General features: G+C 47.1%; 1 protein-coding gene across 2 annotated transcripts; it reads left to right on the top strand.

Annotated features, from left to right (window-relative positions):
• Positions 1-250: 250 nt before the first annotated feature.
• Positions 251-17305, top strand: ZNF556 (zinc finger protein 556). Of its 2 annotated transcripts, none has more exons than XM_524047.8 (4): positions 251-397; positions 7344-7470; positions 9932-10115; positions 11114-17305. In XM_524047.8, the coding sequence occupies exons 1-4, from the start codon at positions 395-397 to the stop codon at positions 12168-12170; spliced, it is 1371 nt and encodes a 456-aa protein (XP_524047.2). In that variant the 5' UTR covers positions 251-394; the 3' UTR covers positions 12171-17305. The 2 variants fall into 2 exon arrangements, with proteins under 2 accessions (XP_524047.2, XP_009432614.1); XM_009434339.5 differs by having other exon boundaries at positions 11117-12455.
• The last annotated feature ends 253 nt before the right edge of the window (positions 17306-17558 follow it).

Genomic DNA, 17558 nt, shown 5'->3' on the forward strand with positions numbered 1-17558 from the left:
TCACGGGGGTTGGGGCAGAGCCTGGAGACCTGTCAAATCAAAGGAGCTGAGAGAGGGCCTGGAAACATGACCAATTAGGAAAGCTGGGGTGGGGCCTGAAGAACTGCCCAATCAGGGGAGCTCAGGGGATAGCAAGCTGACCAACCAGAAGAGGAGGGGCAGAGTCTAAAGAACTGTCCAATCAGGGGAGTTGGGATGTGACTGGTGAACTCTCCAATCAGAGATGAGCAGAGAAGAGAACCATCCAATCACAGCCCCAGGGGCGGGGCGTTGCTATCCTCCCTGCAGAGCACACCCGGCCTGCCCTGAGTGACCACAGGTGTCCCCGTGGTGCTCACCTGCACCGGCTGCGAGGAGCAGGGAGCTCCTCAAAGAGCTCAGGAACGGGCAGGACATGGTGAGTGCAGGGCAGGAGCCGAGCCGGAGCCGGAGCCCTGGGAGGGGAGGGTTGGAAGCGGCCAGAACACGCTGAAACTCCCGGGGGAGCCGCCCGGAACCCCCATACAGCCTCTGTCCCTGTGTCACCCCCGGGTCCTGCGGGGAGTTTCCTCCCCTGCCCCAGTCTTCATTCCCTGGAAAGTCGTAGTTGTCAGGACGCTGGGATGGAGGGGAAAAAAAGGCAGAAATGACTCCTGCCCTGTGGGGTCTCGCGAAGTTAATTGGAAGAAAAACTAACCCAAAGTACAAAAAAAAAAAAAAACAAAACCTCACCCCAGCGAGGCGGTGCAACAGCCCCAAAGCAGAATGCGCTTTGGATGCAGACTTTGGGCCCAGGCCCACGTCCCTGGGAGGGGCGAGGGGTGGACAGGTGGTGCGGGCGCTCCACGTGGCGGGACGGGTTGGCCTGACCCCAAAGGCCCGCAGGCCGGACTCCAGCCCAGCCGCCCCTGCCTGGGCTTCTCTCCTTCTAAAGATTGATTTGGTTACTTGAGCCTCAGATTTTTTCAGTCAATGGAACATACAGTAAAGAATAGAGTTTGAAAGATAAAATATTTCCAAGGAGGTGAATTTCAGAAAAAAATAAAGTTATCGTCTTACATTCCATTTGTTAAAAATTCTAGCGTGCCTTTTTTTTTTTTTTCCTGTTCCTTTTTTGCACGTGTGGTTAAGTTTCTCACATCTGTTATTTTATTTTCGGTGATGACAAATGGGATTCCAGGGCTTAGCCCTTGACGGGGCTCCCAGGAGAAAGAATCGCAGAGAAAGAGAGAAAATCTCTGTTTTATTATGACACCCCCTGAAATGAATACATTCCTACAAGAAAAAAATGTTTGGTATATAATTTGGTGAATTACAAAAACTCACTAAAATATCAGTTATTCTCCTTTTCCAGGGTGGAGAATTTGTGACAGATGATAATTCTGTTCTTTTATTTTTTGTTTTTATATTTTGAAGCAGAGTCTTGCTCTGTCACCCAGACTGGAGTGCAGTGGCGTGATCTAGGCTCACTGCAACCTCCGCCTCCTGGGTTCAAGCGATTGATTCTCCTGCCTCAGCCTCCCCAGTAGCTGGGACTACAGGCACGTGCCACCACGTCCAGCTAATTTTTGTATTTTTAGTGGAGACAGGGTTTTACCATGTTGGCCAGGCTGGTCTCCAACTCCTGACCTCAGGTGATCCACCCGCCTCGGCCTCCCAAAATGCTAGGATTACAGGCAGCATGTGCCACCATGACTGGCTAATTTTTTTTTTTTTTTTTGAGATGGAGCCTTGCTCTGTCACCCAGGCTGGAGTGCAATGGCGTGATCTCTGCTTACTGCAACCTCCACCTCCTGGGTTCAAGCGATTCTCCTACCTCAGCCTCCCAGATAGCTGGGATTACAGGCACGTGTGGCCACACCCAGCTAATTTTTGTATTTTTAGTAGAGACGGGGTTCCACCATGTTGGCCAGGCTGGTCTCGAACTCCTGACCTCAGCTGATCCACCCTCCTCAGCCTCCCAAAGTGCTGGGATTACAGGCGTGAGCCACCGCACCCGGCCCCTTTATCAATCTTTTATATTCACTCATAGGGATATATTGTTAGTGTTCATTAATTCCACTGCTTGCTAGTGACTATTCGGGTGTTTTCAAATTTTTTCCATTGTGACCAGTGCCCCTAAAGACATTATTACATGTGTGTCCACTTGAATGTCTTATTCTCAGCTGCATTGCAGTATATCCTCGTCCTCTGCCCAAGAGCCTGGTCCACATATTACCGCCTACATCTCAGTTGCTGGTAACTCCATTATTCCAGCTTTCCTGTGTGAAATAATTAGTCTCCCTTGATTCTTCCTGCTCTGTCTTGCCCCACCTTGAGCCCATGAGGAAATTTTATATCTCCTCTTTTTTTTAAATTTTTTATTTTTCGAGACAGAGTCTTGCTCTGTCACCCACGCTGGAGTGCAGTGGCGCGATCTCAGCTCACTGCAAGCTCCGCCTCCCGGGTTCATGCCATTCTCCTGCCTCAGCCTCCTGGGTAGCTGGGACTACAGGTGCCCTCCACCACGCCTGGCTAATTTTTTTGTATTTTTAGTGGAGACGGGATTTCACCGTGTTAGCCAGGATGGTCTCGATCTCCTGACCTCGTGATCCACCCACCTCGGCCTCCCAAAGTGCTGGGATTACAGGCGTGAGCCACCGCGCCTGGCCTAGATCTCCTCTTATGCTGGTCTTGCACAGGACTGCACTGTGACACCCAAGCTGACACGCCTACTTCTCACCTAGTGCGGCTTTTGCCTCCTAACAGGTGTCCCGGTGTCTGTATCCGTCCCCTATGATCTAGTCTCAGCTGTCAGATGAGATCACTGCTCTGTGCAAAGGCCTGAAGTCATTCAGAGCCAAAGCCAAAGTCCTTACTGTGGCTGATGAGTTCCCCACAAAGTGATGTGCCTCACTTCCTGTCACTCGACCCCCCTTGGCTGTCACTCCCCATTCCCCTCTGTCCAGTCACACAGGCTCTGGCTGTGCCTGAAAGAGCCAAGGCCTGCTCCTTCCTTAGGGCCTAACCTCTGGCTGTTTCTCCCACCCAGAACAATTTTCTCCTTTCTATATTTTTTCATTGTATACTACATTCGCCATGATTAATTTAAATTGGATCACATCTGAAAGCTTCTCTTGTCGCTAATTTCAGGGAACAGATGACATTTTACTATTTTGGGTTGGGCCCCCATGCCTGTAATCCCAGCACTTTGGGAGGCCGAGGCGGGTGGATCAGTTGAGGTCAGGAGTTCGAGACTAGCCTGACCAACATGGTAAAACCCTGAGTCTACTAAAAAATAATAATAATAATAAAAATTAGCCAGGCATGGCGGCACACACCTGTAATCCCAGTTAGTTGGGAAGCAGGAGGATGGCTTGAGCCCAGGAGTTCAAGGCTGCGGCGAGCTCTCATTGTGCCATTGCACTCCAGCCTGCGCAGCAGAGTGAGACCTTGTCTCTAAAAAATTTTCTGCGGGAGGGAGGTGGGGGTGTCAGCCCCCGGCCCGGCCAGCCGCCCAGTGTGGGAGGGAGGTGGGGGGGTCAGCCCCCCGCCCGGCCAGCCGCCCCGTCCGGGAGGTGAGGGGCGCCTCTGCCCGGCTGCCCCTACTGGGAAGTGAGGAGCCCCTCTGCCCGGCCAGCCGCCCCGTCCGGGAGGGAGGTGGGGGGTCAGCCCCCCCGCCCGGCCAGCCGCCCCATCCGGGAGGTGAGGGGCACCTCTGCCCGGCCGCCCCTACTGGGAAGTGAGGAGCCCCTCTGCCCGGCCACCACCCCGTCTGGGAGGTGTGCCCAGCAGCTCATTGAGAACGGGCCAGGATGACAATGGCGGCTTTGTCGAATAGAAAGGGGGGAAAGGTGGGGAAAAGATTGAGAAATCGGATGGTTGCTGTGTCTGTGTAGAAAGAAGTAGACATGGGAGACTTTTCATTTTGTTCTGTACTAAGAAAAATTCTTCTGCCTTGGGATCCTGTTGATCTGTGACCTTACCCCCAACCCTGTGCTCTCTGAAACATGTGCTGTGTCCACTCAGGGTTAAATGGATTAAGGGTGGTGCAAGATGTGCTTTGTTAAACAGATGCTTGAAGGCAGCATGCTCATTAAGAGTCATCACCACTCCCTAATCTCAAGTACCCAGGGACACAAAAGCTGCGGAAGGCCGCAGGGTCCTCTGCCTAGGAAAACCAGAGACCTTTGTTCACTTGTTTATCTGCTGACCTTCCCTCCACTATTGTCCTATGACCCTGCCAAATCCCCCTCTGTGAGAAACACCCAAGAATGATCAAAAAATAATAATAATAATAATAAAATAAATAAATAAATAAATAAATAAAAAGAAAAAAAAAATTTTCTGGCCAGGCGCGATGGCTCATGCCTGTAATCCCAGCACTTTCAGAGGCCGAGGCAGGCAGATCACTTGAGGTCAGGAGTTTGAGACCAGCCTGGCCAACATGGTGAAACCTCATCTCTACTAAAAATACAAAAATTAGTTGGACGTGGTGGCACACGCTTGTAATCCCAGCTATTCGGGAGGCTGAGGCAGGAGAATCGCTTGAACTCTGAAGGTGGAGTTTGCAGTGAGCCAAGATCATGCCATTGCACTCCAGCCTGGGCGACAGAGTGAGACTCCATCTCAAAAAAAAAAAAAGGCCGGGCGCGATGGCTCACACCTGTAATCCCAGCACTTTGGGAGGTCGAGGCAGGCGGATCACAAGGTCAGGAGATCGAGACTATCCTGGCTAACACGGTGAAACCCTGTCTCTACTAAAAATACAAAAAATTAGCCAGGCATGGTGATTGATGTGTGCCTGTAATCCCAGCTACTCGGGAGGCTGAGGCAGGAGGATCACTTGAACCTTGGAGGTGGAGGTTGCAGTGAGCCGAGATCGCACCATTGCACTCCAGCCTAGGTGACAGAGCGAGACTCTATCTCAAAAAAAAAAAATTTCTAAAGACTATGACACAGGATAAAGAATATATGAAAACACAGATGTTGCAGTGAGCTGAGATCACGCCACTGTACTCCAGCCTGGGCGACAGAGTGAGATGCCGTCTCAAGAAAAAAAAAAAGTATATGACATACACATATATACAGTTAAATGTTATTCAGTCATAATAAGGAAGGAAATCCTGCCATTGGTGACAGCACTGATGAACCTGGGGCACATTATGCTATGTGAGACAAACCAGGCATAGAAAGATGAATACCGGATGATCTTACTTACATGAAGAATCTAAAAGAACCAGATTCCTAGAGGAAGAGAGTAGAAGAGTGATTGCCTGCGGCTGAGGGACAGGGGAAGTGGGGAGAGATGTTGGTCAAAGTGAACCAACTTGCCATTGTAAGATGAATAAATTCTCTACATCCAGTGTACAACATGGTGACTGTATTTAAGGATACTGTAATGTATACTTGAAATACACTGGGCCTGGTGCGGTGGTTCACGCCTGTAATCCCAGCACTTTGGGAGGCCGAGGTGGGTGGATCACGAGGCCAGGGGTTCGAGACCAGCCTGACCAACATGGTGAAACCCCATCTCTACTAAAAATACAAAAATTAGTTGGGCATGTATAGGGACCAGCCCCACAGGGTCGGTGGGTTTCTCCCCATGTGCAGAGACAAGAGAGCGTAGAAATAAAGACACAAGACAAAGAGATAAAAGACAGCTGGGCCCGGGGGACCACAACCACCAAGTCGCAGAGACCAGTAGTGGCCCCGAATGCCAGGCTGCACTGATATTTATTGGATACAAGACAAACGGGCAGGATAAGGAGTGTGAGCCATCTCCAATGATAGGTAAGGACGCATGGGTCACATGTCCACTGGACAGGGGGCCCTTCCCTGCGTGGCAGCCGAGGCAGAGAGAGAGAGGAGACAGAGAGTGAGACAGCTTATGCCATTATTTCTGCTTATCAGAGACTTTTAGTACTTTCACTAATTTGCTACTGCTATCTAGAAGGTAGAGCCAGGTGTACAGGATGGAACATGAAGGCGGACTAGGAGCGTGACCACTGAAGCACAGCATCACAGGGAGACGGTTAGGCCTCGGGATAACTGTGGGTGGGCCTGACTGATGTCAGGCCCTCCACAAGAGGTGGAGGAGTAGAGTCTTCTCTAAACTCCTCCAGGGGAAGGGAGACTCCCTTTCCTGGTCTGCTAAGTAGCGGGTGTTTTTCCTTGACACTGACGCTACCGCTAGACCACGGTCTGCTTGGCAACGGGCATCTTCCCAGACGCTGGCGTTACCGCTAGACCAAGGAGCCCTCTGGTGGCCCTGTCTGGGCATAACAGAAGGCTCGCACTCTTGTCTTCTGGTCACTCCTCGCTATGTCCCCTCAGCTCCTATCTCTGTATGGCCTGGTTTTTCCTAGGTTATGATTATAGAGTGAGGATTATTATAATATTGGAATAAAGAGTAAGTACTACTAACTGATGATTAATTATATTCATATATAATCATATCTAAGATCTATATCTGGTATAACTATTCTTATTTGATATTTTATTATACTGGAACAGCTCATGTCCTCGGTCTCTTGCCTTGGCACCTGGGTGGCTTGCTGCCCACAGGCATGGTGGCGGGCACCTGTAATCCCAGCTACTCAGGAGGCTGAGGCAGGAGAATTGCTTGAACCCGGGAGGTGGAGGTTGCAATGAGCCAGGATTGCGCCACTGCACTCCAGTCTGGGTGACAGAGCGAGACTCCATCTCAAACAAACAAAAAAAAAGAAATATACTAAAAGGCCGGGTGTGGTGGCTCACGCCTGTAATCCCAGCACTTTGGGAGGCCAAGACAGTTGGATTACTTGAGGTCAGGAGTTCAAGTGCAGCCTGGCCAACATGGTGAAACCCCATCTCTACTAAAAATATAAAAATTATCCAGGCATGTTGGTGTGCACCTGTAATCCCAGCTACTTGGGAGACTGAGGCAGGACAATCGCTTGAACCCAGGAGGCGGAGCTTGCAGTGAGCCGAGATCGCCCTACTGCACTCCAGCCTGGGGCGACAGAGCAAGACTCTGTCTCAAAAAAAAAAAAAAATGAAATGTACTAAGAGTGTAAATCTTACTTGTTCTTACCATCAGATTTTTTAAAAAGGTAACTGGTAACAGATGTGTTAATTAACTTCATGGCAGTCATTTCCCAGTGTATATGTGTATCAAATCATCACCTACACCTTAAATGTATACAACTTTTATTTGTCAAAGACAAAAAAACCTATGACACAGGAAGTGATTATAGACAGAGGGGAAGAGGTCTGAGGACTGAGTCTTAAACAGATATTGGCAGACTGCAGGATCTTGTGTGAGTGTCCTATGAACTGAGTTCAGTTCCGCAGTGCTGTGAGTTTTACCCCATCCTCATGTACACATTTGTGGTTTGTTTTAGGACACAGTGGTCTTTGAAGACGTGGTTGTGGATTTCACGCCGGAGGAGTGGGCCTTGCTGAATCCTGCTCAGAGAAAACTCTACAGAGATGTCATGCTGGAGACCTTCAAGCACCTGGCCTCAGTAGGTGAGGATGGCATTATTTCTGCACTTAGTTATTAGATAATAAATGTTTTGTCTGGTTGCAGTGGTTCATGCCTGTATTCCCAGTGCTTTAGGAGGCTAAGGCAGGAGGATCACTTGAGGCTAGGAGTTGACAACCAGCCTGGGCAACATGGTGAGACCTTGTCTCTACAAAAAAAAAAATCAAAAATTAGCCCTGTGTGGTCGCATGCTCCTGTAGTCCTAGCTACTTGGGAGGCTGAGGCAGGAGAATCGCCTGAGACCAGGAGTTCAAGGCTACAGTGACCGGTGATCACACCACTGTACTCCAGCCGGGGTGACAACTCGAGACCCTGTCTCAAAGAAAAAAGAAAAAAGAGCCAGGCACGGTGGCTCACGCCTGTCATCTCAGCACTTTGGGAGGCCAGGGCGGGTGGATTGCCTGAGCTCAGGAGTTCGAGACCAGCCTGAGCAACATGGTGAAATGCCATCTCTACTAAAATACAAAAAATTAGCTGGGCATGGTGGTGCGTGCCTGTAATCCCAGCTACTCGGGAGGCTGAGGCAGGAGAATTGCTTGAACCCGGGAGGCAGAGGTTGCAGTGAGCCAAGATCACGCCACTGCACTCCAGCCTGGGCCATAGAGTGAGACTCCGTCTAAAAAAATAAATAAATAAATAAATAAATATTTCTTGCTCATTAAGCCTATTCTAAGATTTAGAATGCAGAAGGGGAATACATTGGTTAATAAGACAGTTATAATCATTGATGTCCTGGACCTAAAATTCAGTAGCTTCTCTGTGATAATAAAAATCTACCTATCAATCTGTACTTTTCTTTCTGCCTTGTTGAAAAGACTTAGGATCAGCCAGGCGCGGTGGCTCATGCCTGTAATACCAGCACTTTGGGAGGCCGAGGCGGGCAGATCACGAGGTCAGGAGTTTGATACCATCCTGGCTAACATAGTGAAACCCCGTCTCTACTAAAAATACAAAAAATTAGCCAGGTGTGGCGGAGGGCACCTTTAGTCCCAGCTACTTGGGAGGCTGAGGCAGCAGAATCCCTTGAACTCGGGAGGCAGTGGCTGCAGTGAGTCGAGATTGTATCACTGCACTCCAGCCTGGGTGACAGAGTAAGACTCTGTCTCAAAAAAAAAAAAAAAAAGAAAGAAAGAAAAAGAAAAGACTTAGGGTCCTTTTGTGTTACCAGTGCAGGTATATACTGGCGGCACAGAGAGGTTAATTGTTTGAAACCTTGTGATGATTTTTCTGTGTATTTAAAATTGTCTACCATTTTGACTGCTTGTACTTTTTTTTTTTTTTTTTTTTTGCTTCTCATTAGTTGAAATCCTTGAGAGGAACAGCATCACAGGGATTCTGTGTCCAGTGGCCTTAGCAGGAAGATTGCTTCAGAATTTGGCATGAATCATGCCACTGTTTCTGTGGGCCTGAATGCCCTTCCCTCAGATGATTCTGGTTTGGTTTGGTTTGCCACCAGGAGTTACTGTGTTGTTGTTTGCTTTGTACACATAAGCATGTCTCTTACCCAAATAGAATTCAGTTTCATCTTGAGCATAAACACCTTCAATTATTATTGTTATTATTATTTTGAGACAGAATCTTGCTCTGTCGCCCAGGCTGGAGTGCAGTGGTGCAATCTCGGCTCACTGCAAGCTCTGCGTCTCAGGTTCACACCATTCTCCTGCCTCAGCCTCCCAAGTAGCTGGGACTACAGACACCCGCCACCACGCCCAGCTAATTTTTTGTATTTTTAGTAGAGACAGGGTTTCACCATGTTAGCCAAGATGGTCTCCATCCCCTGACCTCGTGATCCGCCTGCCTCGGCCTCCCAAAGTGCCAGGATTACAGGCGTGAGCCACTGTGCCCGGCCAAACACCTTCAATTTTAAGAAGAACTGTGTGCTCCCTTTGGTTCTGGAGACCCTGCTTACAGGCAGCCAAAATGGCTGCCACAAAATGACCACCACCTTCCAGACACATTTTCTTTTGGAAGTCGTGTTCCCTGCAGGCCTCCACGGGCTCCAAGATGGCAGAAGGAGAGCTCTTGTACTTCTTCATAATGAAGTCAGGCCGGGCACAGTGGCTCACACCTGTAATCCCAGCACTTTGGGAGGCCAAGGCAGGCGAATCACAAGGTCAGGAGATCAAGACCAGCCTGGCCAATATGGTGAAACCCCGTCTCTACTAAAAATACAAAAAATTAGCTGGATGTGGTGGCACGCATCTGTAATCCCAGCTACTTGGGAGGCTGAGACAGGAGAATCGCTTGAACCCGGGAGGCAGAGTTTGCAGTGAGCCAAGATCGCGCCACTGCACTCCAGCCTGGACGACAGTATCTCAAAAATAAATAAATAAATAAATAAATAAATAAAATAACATAACGAAGTCATGAAACAATTAAACACCTGAATTACTTCTTTCTTTGCAGATGCCTTCCTCATCATATTGGTTCACTTTTTTGTTTCAGATAATGAGGCTCAGCTTAAAGCCAGTGGGTCTATTTCTCAGCAGGATACTTCTGGAGAAAAATTATCCCTCAAACAGAAAATAGAAAAGTTCACAAGAAAGAATATATGGGCCTCCCTTTTAGGAAAAAATTGGGAAGAACATAGTGTTAAAGACAAGCACAACACCAAGGAGAGACATTTGAGGTGAGTTGTACTTAGAAGAAAAAGGCAGTATTGCCAGGCGCGGTGGCTCACGTCTGTAATCCCAGCACTTTGGGAGGCCGAGGGAGGTGGATCACCTGAGGTGAGGAGTTTGTGACCAGCCTGACCCATATGGTGAAACCTCGTCTCTACTAAAAATACAAAAATGGGCGCGGTGGCTCACGCCTTTAATCCCAGCACTTTGGGAGACTGAGGGAGGCGGATCACCTGGGGTGAGGAGTTTGTGACCAGCCTGACCGACATGGTGAAACCCTGTCTCTACTAAAAATACAAAAATAGGCGTGGTGGCATGTGGCTGTAATCCTAGCTGCTCAGGAGGCTGAGACAGGAGAATTGCTTGAACCCAGGAGGCGGAGGTTGCAGCGAGCCAAGATCGTGCCACTGCACTCCAGCCTGGACTGGGCAACAGAGTGAGACTCTATCTCAAAAAAAAAATGATAATTCTGTTAGAAACAATTATCAGAGAGCCCCACATATTACTATTGTTTTTGTAATGGACTGTGGTTGAACTATCTACCAGAGTATTTTGTTTATTCTAGTTTGAAATAATTGCAACAGTACAGGAAACTTACCCTTGTACAGAAAATAGCAAAAATGTTATCCTAATATTCATTAATATATATTAAGAAATAATTGGCCGGTGCAGTGGCTTATGCCTGTAATCACAGCACTTTGAGAGGCCAAGGTAGGTGGGTCACCTGCGGTGAGGAGTTTGTGACCAGCCTGACCAATATGGTGAAACCCTGTCTCTACCAAAAATACAAAAATTAGCTGGGCGTGGTGCCATGTGACTGTAATCCCAGCTGCTCAGGAGGCTGAGACAGGAGAATTGTTTGAACCCGGGAGGCAGAGGTTGCAGTGAGCCAAGATCATGCCACTGCACTCCAGCCTGGGGAACAAGAGCAAAACTCCATCTCAAGGAAAAAAAAAAAAGAAATTATTAAGGCATAAACCATTAATAATGTGCTACCCATTTTTAGCAGAAATCCAAGGGTGGAGAGACCATGTAAAAGCAGTAAAGGTAATAAACGTGGAAGAACCTTCAGAAAGACTCGAAATTGTAATCGTCATCTGCGCAAGAATTGTTGTACTAGTGTAAGACGGTACGAATGCAGTCAGTGTGGAAAACTCTTCACCCATTCCTCATCCCTGATGAGGCACAAAAGAGCTCACTCTGGACAAAAATTATATAAATGTAAGGAATGTGGGAAAGCCTTCAGTCGCCCTTCCTACCTACAGACGCATGAGAAAACTCACAGTGGAGAGAAACCCTATGCCTGTCAATCTTGCGGGAAGACATTTCTTCGTTCCCACTCTCTCACTGAACATGTAAGGACTCACACTGGAGAGAAACCCTACGAATGTGGGCAGTGTGGGAAAGGCTTCAGTTGTCCCAAATCCTTTCGCGCACATGTGATGATGCACGCCGGAGGGAGACCGTATGAGTGCAAGCACTGTGGGAAAGCCTTCAGGTGTCAGAAATCCTTTCGAGTCCATATGATCATGCACGCCGGAGGGAGACCGTATGAGTGCAAGCAGTGTGGGAAAGCCTACTGCTGGGCAACATCCTTTCAACGACACGTGAGAATTCACAATGGGGAGAAACCCTATAAGTGTGAAAAATGCGGGAAAGCATTCGGTTGGCCCTCATCCTTACACAAACACGCGAGAACGCATGCTAAAAAGAAACCTGTGAGTGGGAGCAGCGTGGGAAAGTCTTCCGCGAGGCCTCACCCCTCCACAGATGTCAAATCGCAAACTAGAGAGAAAGTCTATAAATGTGAAACGTGTGGGAAAACGTATGGTTGGTCCTCATCTTTACACAAACATGAGAGAAAGCACACTGGGGAGAAACCTGTAAATGCAGCCAGTGTGGGAAAACCTTCAGGTGGGCTTTGCTCTTCCAAAAATGTAAGAACGCAGATTGGACAGAAGCCCAATAAATGCGAAAAATGTGGGAAAGCTTTCAGTTGTCCCAAAGCCTTTCAAGGTCATGTGAGAAGGCACACAGGAAAGAAATCCTGTACATCTAAGTAATGGGGGAAAACCTGTGCAAATTAATTCACATACATGGTTCAGAAAATTCACAGCAGGAGGGCCGGGCGCGGTGGCTCACGCCTGTAATCCCAGCACTTTGGGAGGCTGAGGCAGGCGGATCACGAGGTCAGGAGATCAAGACCATCCTGGCTATGGTGAAACCCCGTCTCTACTAAAAAAAAAAAAATACAAAAAATTAGCCAGGCGTGGTGGTGGGCACCTGTAGTCCCAGCTGCTCAGGAGGCTGAGGCAGGAGAATGGCATGAACCCGGGAGGCGGAGCTTGCAGTGAGCCGAGATGGCACCACTGCACTCCAGCCTGGGTGACAGAGCAAGACTCCATCTCCAAAAAAAAAAAAAAAAAGAAAATTCATGGCAGGAGAAGAATCTCATGACATTTATAAATATGGTATTGCCTTTATCAGGACCACATCCTAAAAGTGGGCCTCTAGCAAATGAATTTGCAGTTCTCTTGCAGGTAAAGTTGAGGGGAGAATCCTGTAAGTCCTCTCTCATCTATAGTACTGAAATTTTGATACATAATGGTTTTTTCTTATAAATTACTAATGTTTCTCTTTTCATTTAGAAGTGTATTGCACCCATGGGTGATTTGATGTATTTTAATATGCATTAACTTTAATTTTTATATAATTTTTTTGTTACTCCGTGTGAGGCCATTAGACCAATGAAATATTGGTGTTTGTTGACATTTTCTGACTGGCCCTGTGTGTTCCAAGCTGGATATTACCAACATGTTACTTTTATTCCACCTTTCCATTTTACAGGGAAAAACTATTTTTAATGTTAATACTTTCTACTTATACAGGCAAGTAATTCAGTGGCTTTATGCTATTGGTCAGAGAATCCTTCTTCATTTTGCTTGTGGGCTAATAGGTAGTTGGTAGAAATACGTATGCATGTAAATTCTTGGAGGAGTGTAGTCTCGTAGAAACTATTTTTTTCATCTGTTGCTGTTTGCTCTTTGACCTGGCTTCTGGGATGGAATTGGAAAATAGGGTTTTTTTGGGTTTTTTTTTCTTTTTCTTTTTCTTTTTTGAGACAGAGTCCTGTTATGTTGCCCAAGCTGGAGTGCAGTGGCACGATCTCGGCTCACTGCAACTTCCGCCTCCCGGTTTCAAGCGATTCTCCTGCCTCAGCCTCCCAAGTAGCTGGGACTATAGGCATGCACCACCATGCCCAGCTAATTTTTGTATTTTTAGTAGAGACGGGTTTTCACCATGTTGGCCAGGGTGGTCTCAAACTCCTGAAATCTGCCCGCCTTGGCCTCCCAAAGTGCTGGGATTACAGGTGTGAGCCACTATGCCTGGCCGTATTATCATTATCTTAATACCTCATTGTCTCAGTATTTCTTGTGCTTCTGTGTTCCTGCTTCCATGACAGATACAATGGTACAACCATAAAAACACAGGGGATTGCGGCTGGGCGCGGTGACTCACGCCTGTAATCCCAGCACTTTGGGAGGCTGAGGTGGGCGGATCACGAGGTCAGGAAATCGAGACCATCCTGGCTATCATGGTGAAACCCCGTCTCTACTAAAAATACAAAAAATTAGCCAGGTGTGGTGGCGGGTGCCTGTAGTCCCAGCTAAGTCCCAGCTACTTGGGAGGCTGAGGCAGGAGGATGGCGTGAACCTGGGAGGCGAAGCTTGCAGTGAGCTGGGATCGTGCCAGTGTACTCCAGCCTGGGCGAAAGAGCGAGACCTGTCTCAAAAATAAATAAATAAAGAATAATTTTTTTAAAAAGCACAGGGGATTGTTTCCCTACTGCATCTACTGTGACCTAGTATTCTTCATGAGATAAATCTTACCTTTCATGAGAAAATGAAAGACAATACTGGCTTATCAGGCAAACTCTGGGAATTTCCTGTCACATAGAGCTGAATACAATCTCTCAGTATGTGTTCAGTTATTATGTTTGATTATGTATTATTAAAACAAAAGTTTCTGTTTCTGAGAAATATCTATTTACTGTGTTTGTGTTTTTAAAGAAGTTGGATTCTATACAAATGGATAAAATGTTTCTTAGAAACAGCCTATTTAACTGAGTTTTTCAAATAAGTTGTATACTAACAAATGTCAATCTCTGTTTTTTATTTACTGGGAGAATGTATTAAAATATTGAAAATTGCCGAATCAACATGGTGACTTTAAAAATTATACTTCTGGGCCAGGCACAGTGGCTCACGCCTGTAATCCCAGCACTTTGGGGAGGCCAAGGCGGGCAGATCATGAGGTCAGGAGATCGAGACCATCCTGGCTAACACGGTGAAACCCCATCTCTACTAAAAATACAAAAAATTAGTGGGGTGTGCTGGTAGGTGCCTGTAGTCCCAGCTACTCGGGAGGCTGAGGAAGGAGAATGGCTTGAACCCGGGAGGCGGAGCTTGCAGTGAGCCAAGATTGCGACACTGCACTCCAGCCTGGGTGACAGAGCGAGACTCCATCTCAAAAAAAAAAATTATACTTCTGAATTAATATTACCAGATGCATTCAGATTTAGACATTTTCTTTCTAGTACATTTGTTTCCTATACTGTTATAATTTTGTCTAAGAATTTCTTTTTTTTTTTTTTTTTGAGACAGAGTCTCGCTCTGTTACCCAGGCTGGAGTGCAGTGCCGTGATCTTGGCTCACTGCAACCCCCCCGCCCAAGGTTCAAGCGATTCTCCTACCTCAGCCTCCTGAAGAGCTGGGATTACAGGCACCCGCCACCACACCCAGCTAATTTTTGTATTTTTAGTAGAGACAGGGTTTCACTATGCTGGCCAGGCTGGTCTCGATCTCCTGACCTTGTGATCTGCCCACCTCGGCCTCCCAAAGTGCTGGGGTTACAGGCGTGAGCCACCGCGCCCGGCCTAATAAATTCTTGTTTATTCATAATGACAAAAACTTACGTAACAGTTTTATAAATTTAAGTATTAAATAAGTCTAGCAAAAGACATAAAAAGATAACTAATAAAACAAGTTTAAACTTTATTGGAGCTTAGTAGCAATGGCTCACGCCTGTAATCCCAGGACCCACCGAGGCAGGTGGATCACCTGATGTCAGGAGTTCAAGACCACGCTGGCCAATATGGTGAACATGGTGAAACCTTGTCTCTACTAAAAATACAAAAAATTGGCCAGGTGTGGTGGCAGGCGCCTGTAATCCCAGCTACGTGGGAGGCTGAGGCAGGAGAATCGCTTGAACCCGGGAGGCAGAGGTTGCAGTGAGCCAAGATTGCGCCACTACACTCCAACCTGGGCGACAAGAGTAAGACTCCATCTCAAAAAAAAAAAATTTTTTTTTGGATAATATCAAGGCAGAATAAAGTATAGTATCAACCTTGACAAGGTAGATAATAGGGAATGCAGAATAAAGGATCGGGCTTCAGTAAGTGACAATCTCATCATGAATTCATTTATAGTTCCACCATGTAATATGTCTTAAATACTATTTCTTTTTTTTAATACTATTTCAAGAACTGCTCATGAGTTAGGAAATAGTGAGCAGTAATACAGAAATAATGGCAGGACCAGGGGCAGTGGCTCACACTTGTAATTCCAAAGCTTCGGGAGGCTGAGGCAGGAGGATCACTTGAGCACAGGAGTTCAAGGCCAGTCTGGGCACATAGTGAGACACAGTCTCTATAAAAAGAAATTTTTAAAAGTATCTAGGCATGGTGATGTGCACCTGTAGACCCAGCTACTCAGGAGGCTGAGGGCGGAGGATGGCTTGAGACCAAGAGGTGCAGGCTGCAATGAGTTATCTTGCCACTGTACTCCGCCTGGGTGACAGAATGAGACCCTGTGTCAAATTAAAAAGAAAAAAAGAAGAAACAATAATTATTTCCCTGGCCGGGCGCGGTGGCTCACGCCTGTAATCCCAGCACTTTGGGAGGCTGAGGCGGGTGGATCACCAGGTCAGGAGATCAAGACCATCCTGGCTAACCCGGTGAAACCCTGTGTCTAGTAAAAAATACAAAAAATTAGCTGGGCGTGGTGGCAGGCGCCTGTAGTCCCAGCTACTCGGGAGGCTGAGGCAGGAGAATGGCGTGAACCCGGGAGGCGGAACTTGCAGTGAGCAGAGATCGAACCACTACACTCCAGCCTGGGCGACTGAGTGAGACTCTGTCTCAAAAAAAAAAAGAGACAAAAGGTATATTTATGGTTCAGCCTCATTTCTGCAAATATTAAAAATTTTAGGGCATGATGTATACATTTTATATATATATATAGTGTATGTGTGTGTGTTTGTGTATGTGTGTGATGGAGTTTTGCTCTGTTGCCAGGCTGGAATGCAGTGGTGCGATCTCAGCTCACTGCAACCTCCACCTCCCGGGTTCAAGCGATTCTCCTGCCTCACCGTCCCAAGTGGCTGGGAATACAGGCATGCCCCACCACGCCCAGCTAATTTTTTGTATTTTTAGTACAGGTGGGGTTTCACCTTGTTGGCCAGGATGGTCTCGATCTCTTCACCTCGTGATCTGCCTGCCTTGGCCTCCCGCAGTGCTGGGATTACAGGCGTGAGCCACCACACCAGGCCCATGTCATATGTTTTTATGAGTTTGGACATTGGCATCTGGGACCAGGTACTTCATCTGGATTTGAACCACAATGTGGGTGTTTGTTTTTAATACCTTTGTGAAATAATTTTAAATTGCCTTATATATTTGGCATTGTCACTTTGCTGCCCCTACACACTGATGGAAAAATTGTGTTCTGCAGAAAACTAGAGTTCCTCACAGGGTGAGGAAGAGTTATGGTCATCCGCACAGTTCTAGCCTGTTGTGAGTGTTTTCCCATGTGCACAGTGATATCTAGGCAAGTCTGCCATGATTTCCTGGTGAGGATAAAATCTATGGACGGTGAGAGAACTAGTCAAGGAATAACTGAAGTGAGCTGCAGACAGGATTATCATTTTGAGTAACATTCCAATGGATTTGTCATCCTTTAATTAATTTTTATTTTTTTAATTAAAAAATAATTTTTAAGTGTAAACTTTTAATGATCCACAAAGCCCAAAATGTCCATTTGATTTTCATAGGTATCGTTTCCATATGCTTAGACTTCCAGCAGCTATTAGAAGAGAAAAATATGTAACAGCTTTGTGTTTAATTAAAGGCAAATGAAATCCAGTCTGTGTCCATTTTCAATGTTAATAGTCTTGATAGCGGGCCGGGCGCAGTGGCTCACGCCTGTAATCCCAGCACTTTGGGAGGCTGAGGTGGGCGGATCACCGGAGGTCGGGAGTTCGAGACCAGCCTGACCAACATGGAGAAACGCTGTCTCTACTAAAAATACAAAAATTAGCTGGGCATGGTGGTGCGTGCCTGTAATCCCAGCTACTTGGGAGGTTGAGGCAGGAGAATTGCTTGAACCCGGGAGGCA

The sequence above is a fragment of the Pan troglodytes genome, chromosome 20, assembly GCF_028858775.2.
Source record: "Pan troglodytes isolate AG18354 chromosome 20, NHGRI_mPanTro3-v2.0_pri, whole genome shotgun sequence".
NCBI lineage: Eukaryota > Metazoa > Chordata > Mammalia > Primates > Hominidae > Pan > Pan troglodytes.